Genomic DNA, 16,981 nt, shown 5'->3' with positions numbered 1-16,981 from the left:
ATGGAGATAGGGGCCATGGTATGGGTGGAGGTAGGGGCCCTGGTATGGGTGGAGGTAGGGGCCCTGGTATGGTGGAGGTAGGGGCCCTGGTATGGGTGGAGGTAGGGGCCCTGGAATGGGTGGAGATAGGGGCCATGGTATGGGTGGAGGTAGGGGCCCTGGAATGGGTGGAGATAGGGGCCATGGTATGGGTGGAGGTAGGGGCCCTGGAATGGGTAGCGATAGGGGCCATGGTATGGGTGGAGGTAGGGGCCCTGGTATGGGTGGAGGTAGGGGCCCGCCCCTGGTATGGGTGGAGGTGGAGCTAGGGGCCATGGTATGGGTGGAGGTAGGGGCCCTGGTATGGGTGGAGCCCTGGTAATCAGGGGGCACTTGATGGGCCAAAGGGCCTGGATGTTCTATAGGCGATAGGCGTCAGACACAAGTTCATATGCACACAGTACTGTTTCTTTAATAGTCTCATCTGTCCTGCTGTCCTCCACCCAAAGGGAGAAAACGGCTTCCTGAGCCTCTCAAACTAACTCACGCTGAAGTAAGACCAGCCACACAGCCTCCGGCCAACTCAATGAAAGGGAAACTCTTCCAAAAGCACCAGAATACTCTCTGTACCTCTCTGTCTATAACACCTCTGACTGACAAAGCAAAGGCACCAAGGCAATGTGCTTGCCATTTATGAATGGCTTTTTGTGACACATGGCTAACTTAAAAAGCTAACTGAGTCAGACTTTGACCAAGAGTCGATTTGAACCCAAACCCACTGACCATCTCGAAACGTACCCAATACTGAGGTGAGCAGGTAGGGCAGAATGCCCTGTACTAGCCAATTAATCGAGAGATAACATGCCGATTTGTTTAATTGTCAACTTTACTTTATATTAATTAAATGTTTTTTTGAATTCCGAAAAGACTGTCAAATGAGAACAATGTTCATTCGTTCATTTATATATTTTCCTATCTCCTTTTCTCTCATTGTCGTTTTTTTCGCAACCTGTTGATAAAGTATTTACTTTATCTTCTATCTATCTTGCATATCTGACAGCCATGGTTACAATGTACCGCTTCCGGTGGCGCGCTGCCTAGCAACAGGATGTGGACACGCTGCCGAGAGCAACAGTGTGGTGTGGAGACGTTGCCTAGCAACAGGACATGGAGACGCCAAACACTCGACCGCCAGCTCCAGGGATGGCGGAACAGAAACGGACCAAACGGGTTTTTATTAACGACTTGGACCTATACTCTTCGAATGCCATCGCCAAGGTAAGGGACTGTGAAATGCCAATGTAAGAATTGGTCTTCAGAAGTATTAGGGGGGCTGCGTTACTGAAAGGTCGGTCAACGTGTTAATAAGTGGTATAGGAGCGTCCACATGTCTGAGTTAGGGATACCTTACAGCGAGCTGTCCTTATGTAAGGGATACTGTATAGAACGCCGGTCATTATGGGGGAATAAACCCCAACAGGGGGGGGGGCTGTGTGTGTGTGTGTGTGTGTGTGTGTGTGTGTGTGTGTGTGTGTGTGTGTGTGTGTGTGTGTGTGTGTGTGTTTGGAGAGAGAGAGATACGAAGAGAGAGTTTGTATGTAGCGCATGTGTGAAATAAGTGTGTGTACTGTAAGTGAACTTTTTGTCAATAAAATATGATATATAGAACTATATCATAGAAATATGTGGAAAATGATTTAACTTCATGCCTAACAGCAAGTGACTTAATGAAATTGTTAAATGCCTGCTGCAACAATAGACAACACCGCACACAATAATTTTATATTGTTAATTCGTGGTCACAACTCAGTGGCGTCACTAGGCTGTTTTATTCGGGGCTAAAGCGTCGGATATTATTTAATTAGCCCCGAATATAATTTTTTGTTAAAAAAAATTCAACTTTCTGACGGTCCTTGAACGCCCCTCGTTTACCGCACGACAACAGCTCACTACTAACAGGTTAGTAGTGAACACAAGCTCTATTTCACTGTCTTTATTATATATCAGTAATTCAAATGTCTGTAAACGTTTTGAAAACCAAATAAGAAATTAATGAAGAAAAACATGTAAAGAATACATGACTGTGTAACTCATTAAACAGTCATTAAATAGTTCACTTTTGCTGAATGTTGACTGTTGGTGTGTTTGTGAATGAGGCACTTTTGTGTTTGGGCAAAGGGAAGTTTGTGAAAATGTGTATTTTTACCATTGTTTTTTATTGGTATATTTACTGGTAACCATGGAATGCATTAATTAAATTCAGTCTAGAAGTGATGAAATTATTCTAGTCACTAATGGTAGTTAGTTATTTGTTGGATGTCCCGTGTGCTTTACACTAGAAAGAAACATGGGGATTCCAGGGGCATCTCAAAATAAAGTAGCCTAGTCCTTCTAGAAAGAGAATAAACGGTTTAAAAACATAACCAGACTGTTTACCACCTCAAGTAAATTAACTTAAAGCTATAATAAACTGTGCATTTAGTTTATTTAGGTAAAGCATTATGAAAAAATTTGCATGCGCAATAGAGCATACAACATTTTTTTTATCCTTTTCCCTCTGGGCTGAGCCCCGGATGTTTCAGAAACCTAGTCACAACAGAATTATTTAGTTCCCACGAATTATTAAACTGTGGCCACAAAATAATTATCTTGTTCCCACAAATTATTAAATAGTTCCCACAGATGATTAAGTCATGCAAACAAATCATTAAGTCGTGCAAACATATATATATTTTCCCCCCAGATGTCACCAGAGGGGCTCCGTAGCAATAGGTAAACAACATAAGGAAAAAAAATCGCCTCACACCCACTCCCTGTCTCCCGCTCACTCCCTCTCACTCACTCCCTGTCTCCCTCTCACTCCCTGTCTCCCACATACAAACACATGCAAGCGCTCACAACCTGTTAACGTTGAGAAAGTCTATACCTGCAGAGGGGAGTAAATGAGATGGTACAGCCCAGATGAGTCTTGATGTGCAGCTCGTAGAGAGTGTGTAGACCCTGGGGCAGTATACATATTGTGTTGAAAGAGATGGACAGCAAAAAGAGAAAGAGATCCCTGCTTTAGCTCCTAGCAGTTCAGCTAAGAGTTCACATTTCAAATAAATAGTTTCCCCAATTTATTTTATCACTAGCTGGCCAGCTTGGCCATCACGCCATAACAAATAAACGGAAGTAGGCAATGAATAAGATGAAAATGAGCAGATTCTAGAAAAAGCAACTTGTTAATTATCAGTATCACAGTGTGATTTATCAGTACAGATGTTGTATGGTGGCAGCATGTGTGTAGCCACAGAATGTTTTACTGTGATGCTGAGACGGGGCTAGGAGGTAGCACAGAACACACAGCTACTGGTGTGCACACTGCACAATGCTATGAGTGCAACAAAGGATATGATGCAGTTTCTAGGAGCAAGTTGTAATATTACAGGAAATGAAAGGACCAACTCCTCTCACAAGAGACCTTCCTCTTAGTAAATGTGCTTATCTCTGACACCTGTGTAGTTTTTGTCCTCTTCCGATGGGGGGGCGTCTCTGGTGGACGACGGACAGGCCGCGCGCAAGGAATACGATGAGCTCACTGAAGAGTCTCAGTCGGACCACAGCGACAAGTGGACCTTTGAGATCGTCGGCACGGTTACCGGCAAATCTGAGACCAAACGGCCGCATGTGCTGGAAGAATATGATGTAAGGAGTCACAGCTCGCTGACACCACTGTACCATGTTCAGAACACTCTTAGGATAACCTGGCTTCAGTGAGCTTCAGTCTTTTCCAGGGAGGACTTTTAAAAGAGTGTGTGTGTGTGTGTGTGTGTGTGTGTGTGTCCAGCCACCAAAGAGAGGAGAGCTTCTTGACAGACTGATGGAATGTGACGTCATCGTCTTCAACGTGACCGAGCAGGCGGGCGGGGTCGGCGACGCCTCCTGGGCAGTCTCAGGTACGGCAGACAGACAGCTGGCTCAGGTACGGCAGACAGACAGCTGTCTCAGGTACGGCAGACAGACAGCTCAGCTCTGAGGTGGAACACGCCTCCAGCAGAATCACTCTGTGACTGCCATGGGAGGTGACTCCGCTCCTGTTGAATCAATACTTTGACGTCCTCAAATGACAGGATGTTCGTATCGTTCAGGGACAGGAAACAGGGCTTTGTCCCCGAGGCACAGACACATTTGATCAATTGTTCCAATGTCTCTGTGGTGAGCCACGTCGTTTCTGTCTAAACTGTTAGAGAAGAGTCATCCAAGGAGTTCTTATAGTTTCAGTCAGGATTCTGAGGGCATGTAGCGTATTCTAGCATTATAGCATATTCTAGCATGCATCAGGCCAGATATGTTCTTGGCGACTAGGGAGGCATCCGTTCATGTGTAGAGCCATTCATACATGTATCAATTCTTGAGATATTAGCAGGCCAGGTGTCTGAGAAGCCCAGAGACCAAGGCCACGAAAACAAGCGTAATGCCTACACATAGCCACAAGGGACCAGCACCGAGTACACATACGGGTATCCAGGAGGCGGGAGCTCAGCACCATGCTTAGCCAATCAGAGCGCATTACGGAGGTCACGCCTGCCTATTCATAAAGTCACAACACATAGCTCAGGGGTTCAGAACGCTCCAGGTAACACATTTATCGGATGCCTTACTAAGCGTATCTCCACGCATGCTTATACAATTCCCCTCCTTTTGCTTTGTAGATAACATACCGGACCTTTAATAAATAAAGTGAGTTAAAAGTGATCATGACATGGCAATTTCCTAAAGAACACGCCAGGCAGCTGTGTCCCCCAATAAAACTAAACCCTTTGTTAAACATATGGTAATCTATCGATTGAAGCTCCTCAGGATGTCATACAATGGGGTTCGCGGCTGGCCCATGGACCTATAAAGAATGGACACCGGATTGAAACATGGCGCCCATTCATTCCTATGGAAAGTGCTCAGTGGCGCAGGGCAACATCAAGGAGAGAATTGCTTCCGTATCATGGGAGCCTAGCCACGCCCTAGTGCATGACGTACCGGATGTAGAAATATTCTCGTTCTCTAGCATTGTTAGCATTGTAGCATCATAAGCGCGAGGTCTGAGCGAGCACAGTCTCATTGTTTACCGACCATGGAAGTATAAGTTACCCCCCCCCCCCCCCCCCCGATTATTCACTATATGTGATACTATACGTGCACTGAGCCCCCGGCCGAAACAACATTTGTTTCACTACGACTCCTTTCAGCTGCCCACCCCTCCTTCTCCGGCTAATAAAACGCTTGAGGTGGCGTTTTGAAAAGAGAAAACTTGCATATTAATAGTACATGGTCCAAAGATAATTATGAGCTTTTGATTGATATCCAGAGATTTTTTTAATTTTTTTTTTAATTTGCGGAGACACAATCCTGTTCCCCACTTGTATTGGAGGGAACGGGGATATCTACTTCTGGGCCCCATGATTTGAGGGACCCGTCCACAGCCCGCAAAAAAACTGCAATACCAGGCTTGGCCACTGAGCACGGGTGGATTGCGGAAGTAGGCACTGTTCCTGGGGGCCTGGGCCGGCCCTTATCAGTTGGAACAATGCTCTGTCCCTTCTTCCCCTAAAGCCGCGTTCACACCAAAAGCGACGGGGCAGCGCGACTCCATACAAAGTCAACGTATAGACAGGCGCCTGGAACGCGTCTATGTTGACTATGGCAACTCATTATCTCATCTTCAGTGCTGCTGATGATTGTTGCAAGGATTTATTGACCTCCAATTGGAAATAAAAAAACATATTATAGGCTCTTTCTATTCCTTGAGGCACACCTGTCTTATAATTCTGTTATGTTATGTTTTATTCCTCCAGAGCTCCACCGTAACATTGATACGTTTGATGGACCCAAGATATTCATCCTCATATCTTCCGTGATGACCTGGGCACTCAGCCAGCCGGTGGATGTGAGTGGAGGTTGTGTCTAAGATCTGTATATGTCTGACATCTTAAAATACATGCACCCAATTTCAGAGTTAATTGTTTAAATGCAAATGTGTATTAATTCCTAAAATGTCCCTTTTTTTTTTCTTCCTTTCACCTATTGACTGCACATTAAATCGATAAAAATGTAAAAATCCATATGCTTGAACTGTCATATACTATCATGAGCAATGCTCCAGATGTGTTCTAATGGGGCTGTGTTTTGTCACAGGACGATCCAGAGTTGCCCTTTACCGACGAAGACTACAGGAAGAGAAGAGCGCATCCACACTTCAAAAAGCACATGGACCTTGAGAAGCTGGTGGTTAAAATGGGCAAAACGGTCAGTCCAACGTCCCGCAACAAACGTTGCCTGCTTGAAGCTTCTTGTTTGTGGTGGATCCGTTTTCCATGGTCCTTGTCTCTGGTTCCAGAGGAGGAGGACCTTCTGCACGTACGTGGTGGCGTCCGGACTTCAGTACGGCATGGGAGAGCAAGCCTTCCACCAGCTGTTCAAGGTCAGAGCTGATCCACCTCCTCTCTCTAATATACAGAGGGGGGAAGTCAGCCGTATTTTAAATCAACCCTCCAGCTTTCGCTAAGTAGTGCAAGCCAGAGTTATTATTGTAGCAACTTTAAACCCAATATAGTCCATTCTGAAGACCTATTGAGTTTTTTTCTAAACGTCTGGTTACTGCTGTGTCTGTGCTGCTTGTGTGTTATGTGAGGGTGTTGGTTAACCTGTATGTGTTTCCTAAGATGTCCTGGGTGGGAGAGGAGGCCTTGATACCTGTGTTTGGAGGAGGTGCCAATGTGTTGCCCACCATTCACATCAATGACCTGGCGAGGTGGGTCCAATCCTTTTATTGAGCCCTAAATATTTATTCTCTTTGAGGAAATATTGAATGATTTGAGTTGAATATAATTCAATTGACCTCATTCAGCAAAACATCATGTGGTTCTGTGAAAAGGAGTAGGAGTGATAAAGGACTGATGACAAAGCTATGAGAGGACTCAGGAATGTACAGAAATGTCAAAGAGAAGTAGGCTTAGGGTTGGGGTTTGATATCATTTTACAGAATTCAAATCCAAACCCAAATCCAGGTCCAATCTGAATCTTCTTTGCATTTGTTTTGGGGGGGAAATAATACATATATTGAAATATGCAACATAGACACACCAAACCAAAGCCAAATGATTCAAAGAAATCAATATAATAGCTCTGAATTCAAATGAACACCATCTATCTCCACCAATCAGTGGCCACCATCAGAGTTGATGGGCGGAGCTCCTTGCTGGGGGGCGTGGTGGAGTTAGGGTTTCTCTGATGTATGGTACTCCACATGTTCAATGAGTGTGTGTGTGTGTGTGGTTTTGTAGAGTGATCCAGAATGTGATCCACCTCATGCCCAAGCCGTGCTACCTGCTGGCCGTGGACAACTCCCAGGACACCCTGGAGGACATCGTGAAGGTCTGAGAGCCAGAGCCCTGGTCCTGTGTCGTTGGGTTCATCTTCACAGTAAAGGGGCTGAACTCAACAGATCAGTGGGTGCTAGCGCGCTGTGTAGGACACAGAAGCTGACCGTGTCAAACCTTGAAAATGCAAGTTTCATGACCTTTAGAAGCTGCCACAAATGTTTCCATTTGCTCCAAACGTATCTTCTAGTTTGAGGACGAGGCAGGTTTACAGAGACCAGATGGATTGTAACGTTGAATGTATGCAATGAGCCCATTCCTGAACACAACCATCGAAGGTTAAATTCCTTTTTCATTTTGAAGGGGAATGTAAGGCTAGGGAACGGTTGGTCGTGTCTCCTGTAGCTTTCTGCCTCTGATCTCCAGTGGAAGCTGATCATGGATGTCTTGTTACTCCCTTCCTAGTCTATAGCCTTTGTGCTCGGACCGAGGGGAACCCAGAACAGAGCGTTTGAAGATGCCTTCCTCATAGCAAACTTTACAGTAAGTTCATACTGTCACAAATGCTACAACGTTCTTCTGTCAATCATTTTCATTTTATGCGGTTATAATTTTTTTATTCTCACTAGATAAATAGCATCACAACTTTATTTGATACGTTTTTATTATTTTAATTTCATAATCTGACGATAGACATAGACGTAGGGATGCACAAAACCTTTGCAGTACTCTGAAACAACCCATCGCAGCAAATGGAAATCGACTGCTTCTCGGCCGACCTGCGCATGGAGGCCGCCTGCGTCAGGGAGCTGCTGGCCATGACCTGGGAGTGTGAGACGGGCATGGTGGACAACATGGAGCTGCTGGTGGACCAGTACCGGCTCACCAGGGGCCTGCTGGTACGGACTGGGAGGAGCCTTTGGTCATACACATTACGTTCACGTGAAATGTGTCCTGATTATGATCTACTTCCCCCCCCACTGTCTGCCCGGGGCGTTCCCCACTGTTTCCGTCCAGCCCGTGCGCGTGTGTATCCTGGGGCCCCCCGCGGTGGGGAAGAGCTCGCTGGCCCTCAGGGTCTGCCGTCAGTACCGGCTGAACCACGTCACGGTCAAGGCCGTCATCTCCCAGAGCATCGCCCACCTGGTGAGCTACCCCTGAGACGCAGGCAGGCAGGCAGGCACACGCATACACATGCATGTATACACACACATAGACACAGACACTGTGGCAACCCGCCTTGGGGAGTGAACCGCCTCACTCCAATCTGTTCCTCAGGTGCTCTGCATCTGAGCTAATTGGCAAGGCCGGGTTGCCACAACACGCAGAAGCGCACATGCAGAAGCGCACACACAAACGCACACACACACACACACACAGAGTATCCTTCGTTATGCTCAGGACTCGACCAACATCCAGTGTTACCCGGACAGGAGGCTGTGGTGAGGCGTGGAGAGGCAGATCCAGAGGCCGGAGACTCATGGGCTGAAGCACAGAGGTTCCTTGAAACCCTCAAAGAAAACATGCAGCAAAATGAAGGTAACTCTAAATCTGAGGCCCACCCCCCCCAGCCTCCGGTCTGAGGCCCCTCAGCCTCTGTGTCTAATTAGCTTAGCAGGCAGAAGGAGCCCAACTCCCAACAGAAACCCCTTGAACCTTTGAATCGGCTACAATGTTCAAATGCTGGATGGAACTGCACGCTTCAATGGAAGCTGGGCAGAACTGTGTTGAGTTAAAGTACGGGCTGTGTGCTTCAGGGCGCCTGGATGAGCAGTACCTGCTGACGCTGATAAAGGACAAGCTGATGTCGGAACCCTGCAGGAACCAGGGCTTCGTCCTGGACGGCTTCCCCAAGACCCACGAGCAGGCCAGCAGGCTCTTCAGTGGTGAGGCGCCGTGGATACCGATGAAACGAGTGGCACTTTGATGATTTAATATACAATGCATTATACAAGGGGGTTATTGCCATCATACTGAAAGCCGCCTTTGTTTATTTTTTCAGCTGAAGAGGACGAATCTGAGGATTCAAAGTCAAAGATCGCTCCAAACGGCGCAAGCATCATCCCAGGTCGGCCGGAAAATAGGAAAATTGATTCCACCTATCAACGGTGGCGGACAGAGAGGATGATATAATGAACGATTATAGTGTGCCGCAAAACAACCATTCCACTTGTTCCACCATACCCTTCTGACACAGCGTCTATCTTCCATTTGTATATTTATACCAAGACGACATGAACACGTGACAGTTCTAAGCTGCCGACGGCCTTCCTCCGATCAGGAGCAGCGGGGGTCTCCTTTGTGTTCCCAGAGGTGCTCCCCGTAGCGAGGGGTCTCCCGTGCCCTCCTGTCGGCATCGGTGGGGAAATCCAGGAGGGGGTTTGAGTCGTGCGTCCTCTGTGCATCAGAGTATCATCCCCTGTTCTGCCTCCGTTTTCCCCCCCCCCCCGGCCCACAGACTTCCTGTTCTCCCTGGACGCGTCCGACGACTTCCTGAAGGCGCGGGTGATGAACCTGCCCCAGAGAGCGGTGCAGGGCACGTCCTACGGCTACGACCTGTTCCCCCAGCGCCTGGCCCGCTACCGGGAGAACGACGCGCTGGACGGCACCGCGCTCAAATACTTCAACGACCTGGACATCATCCCTCACTACATAGGTGTGTGTGTGTGCGTGTGTGCGTGCGTGCGTGTGCGTTGGTTTGTTTTCTATGCATTATTTACGTCTGAATGTAATTCTTCAACGTCACTAAAAGAAGGAGGACCGGTGTGATCGCCCCTGTGACTCCTCCCCCCCCCCCCTCTCCCAGAGATCACGGACGGCGAGGACCGGGACTACCTGCTGGCCACGGAGCAGGTGGTCCGGGCGCTGGGCCCGCCCAGGAACTACAGCCCCGGCAGCCAGGAGGTGGAGGAGGAGGGGGGGGCGGAGGACAGGAGGAGGGCCGAGGAGGAGCTGAGGCGGCGGGCCCAGGCGAGGGAGGAGGAGGAGCGCCACGAGGCAGAGGAGGAGGAGGAGAGGGCCAGGCGCTGGGAGGAATGGGTGGGGCCATTACGCTGTTTGAACGCTGCACTTATGTTGAGCCAGAGTGTCGGTTGGCGTCACCTGGTAACCGCATGCAAACAGCCACCATAGCCCAGCCTTAAAGGACAACTCCGGCGATTTTTAACCCCATTATTCTCCTTTAACACATTAGGTGCAATTTAGGTCCATGGTCACAACTTATCTTCCATTTTTTTTTTACTTTTTGCATACTTGGCTTGCCAAGGTGTCATTATTTTGACGCAGGTATTACTCCCTTTAAAGTACAGGTATTTTGCGCTAGTGGGGCTCAAAGGTCGACAAGGCGACTTTGTGCATTTAAGTCAAGATTTGAATCGGACCCCGTCGCTATCCCAAAGAATAAGTTGTTTTTTAGGGAATGGTTTTTTCCTGATCAACGTCAGTGACATTGACGTTGTTCTTCAGCGCCACGTCATGGACGCCGAGGAGGAGGAGGCCAAAGGCGTCGGTGAGGCGGAGGAGCTCTCGGCGAGGAGGTACCTCCTGGAACACGTCATGCCCACCTTGACGCCCGGCCTCCTGCAGCTCTGCACCGAGCGGCCGGAGCACCCCGGGGACTTCTTGGTGCGTATGTGATGTTTGTGTTGTTGTTGTTGTTGTTGTTGTTGTTGTTGGTTACTGTAGTCATGGTCTGTGTTGTGTCTAGTTATCGTCACCTTTTCGACATTTTGTATGTGTCATGTCATGTCTATTTGTTCTTTCTTTCAGGCTGAATACTTGTTCACCAACAATCCGATGAATTACTGACGCTCAGGTAACATGCCAACATGTCACATGTCACTTTTCAAGTAACAATGTAAAATGTTTTTCTTTCGGGCTGAATTTCCAAAAAAACGACTTAATCTTCGATTCAATATCGATTTAGTTAGAGATATTTCAGTTGCAATACCAATTTTGCTTGGATATGAAATGGATTCTTATGTAACTATTGCTGTATATTGTACAAGGAACACTGTGGCCTGGTAGCCTGGAAATCCAGACCCACATCTAGAAAGCTGTAGGGTCTGGCAACGAGTAATGAAAATGGCCCAACTCGAGGGGCGGCACCAAGCATGCATTTGAAAATATCACTGCACGCAATTGGATAACACTACGACCAATCAGAAGAATACGAGGGGTGACGTATCCAAACCAGCAGAGCTAACCAATAATTAAGACTCTTGCCGTATCCTGTCAGTAAAACAGCAAAGCTTTTGGCCCGCCTATATCAGATACACCGATGTGATTGGTTAATGTTCTGGGCCAGGGGAATCGGGGAGTGAGTATATTGCTCTCATTTTAGATCACAGAAGACCATTCACAATGCGTGTACCGCAATCCAGAATTTTGTCCTTTGTAAAATTCACACAGAAATTTAACGATCTACAAATGCAATTTTTTTTTACTTTTTTACTTACTTTTTACTACTTTACTTACTATAGAAAATAAATTTACATGTGAAGAAGTCAATACTCATTTGTGGATCTCTTTTATTGTTCTGTTACAATTTATAATAATATGAATAATAGCAAATATTTACATATCATATACATATGAACAGTGCATAGGTCAACCTGTCGCTTCATCACGTGTCAGAAGACGTGGTTTCACCGGAGTTGCTCCGTCTCCGTTTCTGCCCCCCCCCCACCCCCTCTCCGTCCGGTGGACCTGCGTCCGGGTCCACCCCGGGAAAGCTCTGCCCGGGTCCCAGCACCTGGCGGACCGTCATGTTGACTCTGGAGCTCTGGATGTACCTGGAGCACACGGCCCAGTCCTCCTCGCTCACCTCCTCCTCCTCCTCTTCCCCCCTCTCCCTGCTCCCCTGCTCGGGTGACCCCTGACCTTTGCTCGGGGTCGTCCCGAGGCCACACGGAGGAGGGAGGTCCTGTAGGATGCGTGGCACGGCGTGGTAAAGCAGGCGACTCTCGCCCGACATGACCATCACGTCCCCGCTGTGCATGTACATGGCAGTGGGCGGGTCCTCTCTCTGAGGGCCGCCCAGAAGGAAGATGGCCGACTGGCCGAAACTGATGTCGAAGAAAAACAAAAACAGTACGACGCCGTTAAAGGGTGCTGTTGGTAGGATCCAAAAGTGGTTAAACACTGAGCAGAAAAGAGCCAAAGAGGGCAAGGTGAAACTTAACAATGAAAAGAACCTCCCCTAGTATAAGAGAATCCTGCTTCATACCCGTGTGGTTCAAGAACCTAAGGTTCAAGAAAGAAACTGCAGAATAGCTCTAAGTAATTGGACCATTCAAGTATTTGGACCGGGAGTTACCTACTTCATAGTTCCAAATAGGGCCTTTGTTTCATGCGGAAACAGAGTTGATGTCGCCCACTTGTAGAATGCGATATACTCTCTAAAGTCAGAAGGTCACCGAGCAGGACGTTCCCCTTCAGGGGTCAAAAGGTCAGCTCACCAGAACGACAGCAGGGGGCGGCTGTGGTCCAGCTCCGCCTCGTCCACGTGGATCCCGAGCGAGGAGTCCGAGCGGTAGTAGTTGAGGATTCCCGCCTCGGCGCGGAAGCCCGGGAAGCCGGCGCCGGCGGCGATGAGGCCGGACAGACGCTGGAGGTCGGCGGGGAAGGGGCTGTGGTGGTCCGGGGAGTACGTCTGGGGACCAAACATTTAAACACAGTCTTAAGAACGCCTTCTTTTAGTCATTTATATTATTTGCCCATAAAGACCCGATCCAAACTTCAATGAGAATACATATTTAATTAAGAATAGCGGGAAAGGTACAACAAGATGACAGTAATGAAGACCTTTGTGTCCCAGTTGTAATGGTAGCCCAGTGTCACCCAGCGGAGCTTCTCCAGTAAGGTCTTTGGTTCCTTCTTCCTACAGGGCGCTCTCCTGTCAGAGGAGACTCTTAGTTACTCACCGGTCCCATTTTAAAGAATTAAACTAAGCTCTTTCAAATATAATAACGTCAACCTTATTTCATGAAGGACCGCATGTGCGTCATGATGTCCTGAAGCCTCGATTTACCTGAGAATGTCGGCGCTCTTGCCCCAGATGTCGTCAGTGTCGGCGGGGGACATGTGCATGTCCAGGTTACACACGTTGGGCTTCTGTGGGTAGGTCTTCAGACAGCGCCGCAGCCAGTAGGGCTGGGAGCCCCGCAGGAAGGGGTTGGAGATGAAGATGAACCCTGGGAGCAGGAGCAGGGTTTGATCATAGCCCAACTTCACAACATCGTAAAAATAGCCTAGTGTGGAAGAAAAGTATGCTCCATGCACGAATAACATTGTGTTTAATATTCTTTGATAATTCCCACTCTGCTTTTCATTGTGAATTATTATCATTATATTTTTATTTTATTTTATTTTTTATTAAATTACCCTGAGCAATTTATTTTGTGTTCTGCACCATTTACTCTCAATCACGGTTATTTCTTATTTGCCTTAGCCTCAACCTCACAGTGAGGCATCTCTGGAAGTGAGTCTGTTTGATCCGCTCACCTGGAGAGCCCTAACCCTAGCCCTCCACTCCCACAGGGGTCAGTCTGGTCCGCTCACCTGGAGCGCCCTGCAGCCCGAAGGCCCTCCAGTCCCGCACCGGTCGTAGACCCGCTCTGCTGGCCTCTCCATCGCTCACTGCAGTCAGTTCTAGATTGGTTGACAAAACCTGCCAATTAGAACAGATACAGACACACTCAAATCAATAACTCCTCTCCACATTGATGGATCAACAGTCAACATCCGTCTGATCCCGTCGGACTGAGAAGACATTGGGGCAACAATAACATCTTCTTACTGTTGCTGCCTTTCAGATAACGTGAGGTCTACATAACTGACATTCTAACCTGACACCTGTTCACAATAGTCCCTCTGCAGGTTGAAATCCAGAGTGAGTCTATGTGATTGTTTAGGTCTTATGTTTTGTTCCAAAACTCATTCGGAATCATTCGAACCCCAGGGCCATTATCGTAACAGAAATGATAACAGCCGACTTAAAGACTCTTCATATTCAATACTTTCTCTAACCTTGTCACCGACTATCCCTTTGGAGAAGTCAACGACGTTGCTCAGATCCGGGGGAGGATGCTTTCTCCTATAAAACTTAAATAAGGTTCTGAACGCGTCCTCTCCACGCTCCACCATGGGGGCCGCCATCTTGGGCACAGTGACCTTTCACCTCAGGATAATAATAATAGTAATAATACCACATGTAAACCGCACTTACGTTCCTTAAAAATGATGTAAAAACAGTTTCAACATTATAAATATATGACTCTTCAAAATATAAGCTATAATAAATATATAGTAAGGTTATATTCGGCGCACGGCCGAGTCCGTCGGTGTGACGTCTTAAGGTCAAAGGTTGCCTCAAGGACGAAACATGGCAGCAGCGGCTCCGAAGAAGGTGTTCGAGGTGTTCGTGTCCAAGATCCCCTGGACTATTGCGATGAGTGAGTAACGTTATGATTCTATATCTGTGATTCTATGTTATGTGCGTCACCGGGTCGTCCGCTCCGTAGTGACTCTTGAGAGAGGAGAACGGAGCTGGAGCCATCAGGAAACTAAACCTCCTAATATACATGCTGGCTATAACTCTGATACATTATTAGTTTCAGATAACTTAAATATGTTCACATTGCGACGTGATGCTAGATTTTGACCATATTATGTTCTTTCAGAGGAGATGCGGGAATACTTCGGACAGTTTGGTCAAGTGAAGAAGTGCCTGCTTCCCTTTGTAAGTTCTGTCTGTCTGTCTGTCTGTGTGTGTGTGTGTGTGTGTGTGTGTGTGTGTGCGTGTGTGTGTGTGTGTTTGTTATCTAATATGTGTTGGGGTATTGTTGTTCCAGGATAAGGAGACGGGGTTCCACCGGGGCTTCTGCTGGGTGGGCTTCACCTCGGAGGACGCTTTGATCAACGTGCTACAGAAGGACTCACACACGCTGGAGGGAGCAAAGGTGAAGGGTCAACTTTAAACTGGTTGATTAAATGTTATTTCTTCGTAATGCGATGAGAAGTAAACCTCTAGCTACTGTTAAGGCCCCTACACACCAATCAGATTATCGGTTGTCGGTCAGTCTGGCAAGATCAGTGACCCGAGTCTGTTCGGTGTGTGCTGTGCGATCGGCCGTCGTCAAAGCCATCGGTGATCTTTTCAAACCATCGGTGTGCTTTTCCGCCGATATGCACATGTTGAATCGGCCATGACCAAATCGTTCAGTCGGCCAGTCCGATTGGTGGAGTGCTAGCCCTTGAATAGCGAATCAGTGAACGAGAGGAAGTGACGATGGAAAACAAACCAGTGCTCTGTGTTTTGGGCTAGAGAGATGTTCATCATTTCCGGCTTTAGTTTTTTTCAGCCACAATACAGATTGTACAGATCGCCGCCTGCCTAACCCTAACCCTAACCCTACTCTCGAGTCGGTAGTCGGTCCTGTGTGCATGCACACTTTTTTGACCACGTCGGGGAGAAAGGAGACGACTGATCTGTCCGACTGCCGGATTGTCGGAACTGTCGGAACTGTCGGATTGGTGTGTAGGGGCCTTTAGAGTTGGACTACTCCTGAACATCCCATACTAGATTGTAGGGATACAAGCAGACATGCCCGCATATCTTGAATGTTTTACTTAAACATCAGTTTCAAAAACATGCTATTATGCAGGCAGTTTCTATTCCAATTTAGAATTGGAATTCCAATTTAGAATTGGAATAGAAAGCGTCTGCATAATGGCATGTTTTTCTAACGTAAGCTTTCTCCGCTCTTTTCAAATGCACATTGTGCTGTATGGTGTTGTACTGATGATGTCGTTTTCCCTTTTCAGATTCAAGTCCAGAAGAACAGACGGTCGTTTGCTGGTGCAAGGACCATCAAAGAGTCTGACGACTCTATACATGTCTAACCAATACACATATGTTACACATTCCGTGTCATCTTGACATGGAATGTCATCTTGACACGGAATGTCATCTTGACACGGAATTTGTTGCCAATGCAACCAATATATTTTGTGACCAGGCAGTTAAAATGGTGTTTACAGTCCACATGATGTGAACTATAAATGTACCCAACAATCTTTCACACCTATCAAATATTTATTGGGAAGTAAGTAAATATAAGGAACATACTGTATATTGCATTTACTTTTTTTTTATAGGCTATGTTTCGGGAATATTCTCTCCATTCCATTTGATTTGTTTATTTGACTGCCTATGCCCGCAGAAATATCTGACATTGATATTGTTGGAGAATAAAAGATTGTTGCTTGAAGAATGTGTCATTATTACTCCGCTCCCCTGTCGTTAACTAATTGTATGTATAGCTAAATGTATGGTTTTAGAAGACGTCTTGCTATCCCGTGAAGGAGTTTCCGTTCATGTTTGAAATGGGTGAGGACCTCACTACTGCTAGGTGTAGGTCATCCACGCTCATAAACCTGGTCGCTTTTCGAATGTGTGTTTTAAAAGGAGTTTATTACTCCCATAACTAAGGATTCAGTCCTTGGTTATGGGAGTAATAAACTCCCATAACCAGAAGAACAGACGGTCATTTGCTGGTGCAAGGACCAACAGAGTCTGACAACTCTATACATGACTAACCAATACACATGTTACACATTCCGTGTCATCTTGACGCGGAATGTCA

The 16,981-nt window shown here is 47.1% G+C and overlaps 3 protein-coding genes across 3 annotated transcripts; 2 read left to right on the top strand and 1 right to left on the bottom strand.

The window, feature by feature from the left end:
• Nucleotides 1–1,182: 1,182 nt before the first annotated feature.
• On the top strand, nucleotides 1,183–11,195 carry ak7b (adenylate kinase 7b; the record flags this gene model as incomplete). The annotated part of the gene is made up of 18 exons (XM_084482028.1): nucleotides 1,183–1,257; nucleotides 3,484–3,666; nucleotides 3,809–3,917; nucleotides 5,811–5,902; nucleotides 6,151–6,261; nucleotides 6,353–6,436; nucleotides 6,678–6,766; nucleotides 7,299–7,389; nucleotides 7,800–7,877; nucleotides 8,084–8,233; nucleotides 8,352–8,480; nucleotides 8,768–8,873; nucleotides 9,092–9,220; nucleotides 9,337–9,402; nucleotides 9,793–9,990; nucleotides 10,141–10,373; nucleotides 10,800–10,958; nucleotides 11,103–11,195. 18 exons carry the CDS (start codon nucleotides 1,183–1,185, stop codon nucleotides 11,139–11,141), a joined length of 2,121 nt encoding a protein of 706 aa, XP_084338154.1. The 3' UTR covers nucleotides 11,142–11,195.
• A 650-nt stretch (nucleotides 11,196–11,845) lies between these two features.
• On the bottom strand, nucleotides 11,846–14,492 carry alkbh1 (alkB homolog 1, histone H2A dioxygenase; the record flags this gene model as incomplete). Its single annotated transcript, XM_084481642.1, has 6 exons — nucleotides 11,846–12,400; nucleotides 12,794–12,987; nucleotides 13,140–13,230; nucleotides 13,366–13,528; nucleotides 13,896–14,004; nucleotides 14,364–14,492. 6 exons carry the CDS (start codon nucleotides 14,490–14,492, stop codon nucleotides 11,959–11,961), a joined length of 1,128 nt encoding a protein of 375 aa, XP_084337768.1. The 3' UTR covers nucleotides 11,846–11,958.
• Nucleotides 14,493–14,695: 203 nt separating this feature from the next.
• Nucleotides 14,696–16,609, top strand: slirp (SRA stem-loop interacting RNA binding protein). The gene is made up of 4 exons (XM_084482025.1): nucleotides 14,696–14,788; nucleotides 15,017–15,075; nucleotides 15,188–15,295; nucleotides 16,161–16,609. The coding sequence occupies exons 1-4, from the start codon at nucleotides 14,719–14,721 to the stop codon at nucleotides 16,236–16,238; spliced, it is 315 nt and encodes a 104-aa protein (XP_084338151.1). The 5' UTR covers nucleotides 14,696–14,718; the 3' UTR covers nucleotides 16,239–16,609.
• Nucleotides 16,610–16,981: the final 372 nt, after the last annotated feature.

Source organism: Micromesistius poutassou, assembly GCF_964030765.1.
Source record: "Micromesistius poutassou genome assembly, chromosome: 17".
Taxonomy (NCBI): Eukaryota; Metazoa; Chordata; class Actinopteri; order Gadiformes; family Gadidae; genus Micromesistius; species Micromesistius poutassou.
This window is presented reverse-complemented; position numbering and strand designations above follow the sequence as displayed.

Bases quoted from the DNA above. Each gene is read 5' to 3' on its own strand.
- slirp (XM_084482025.1), top strand. From the start codon at position 14,719: ATGGCAGCAGCGGCTCCGAAGAAGGTGTTCGAGGTGTTCGTGTCCAAG. The intron at 14,789-15,016 runs GTGAGTAACGTT...ATGTTCTTTCAG, and splicing joins CCCCTGGACTATTGCGATGA to AGGAGATGCGGGAATACTTC. The intron at 15,296-16,160 runs GTGAAGGGTCAA...TTCCCTTTTCAG, and splicing joins ACACGCTGGAGGGAGCAAAG to ATTCAAGTCCAGAAGAACAG.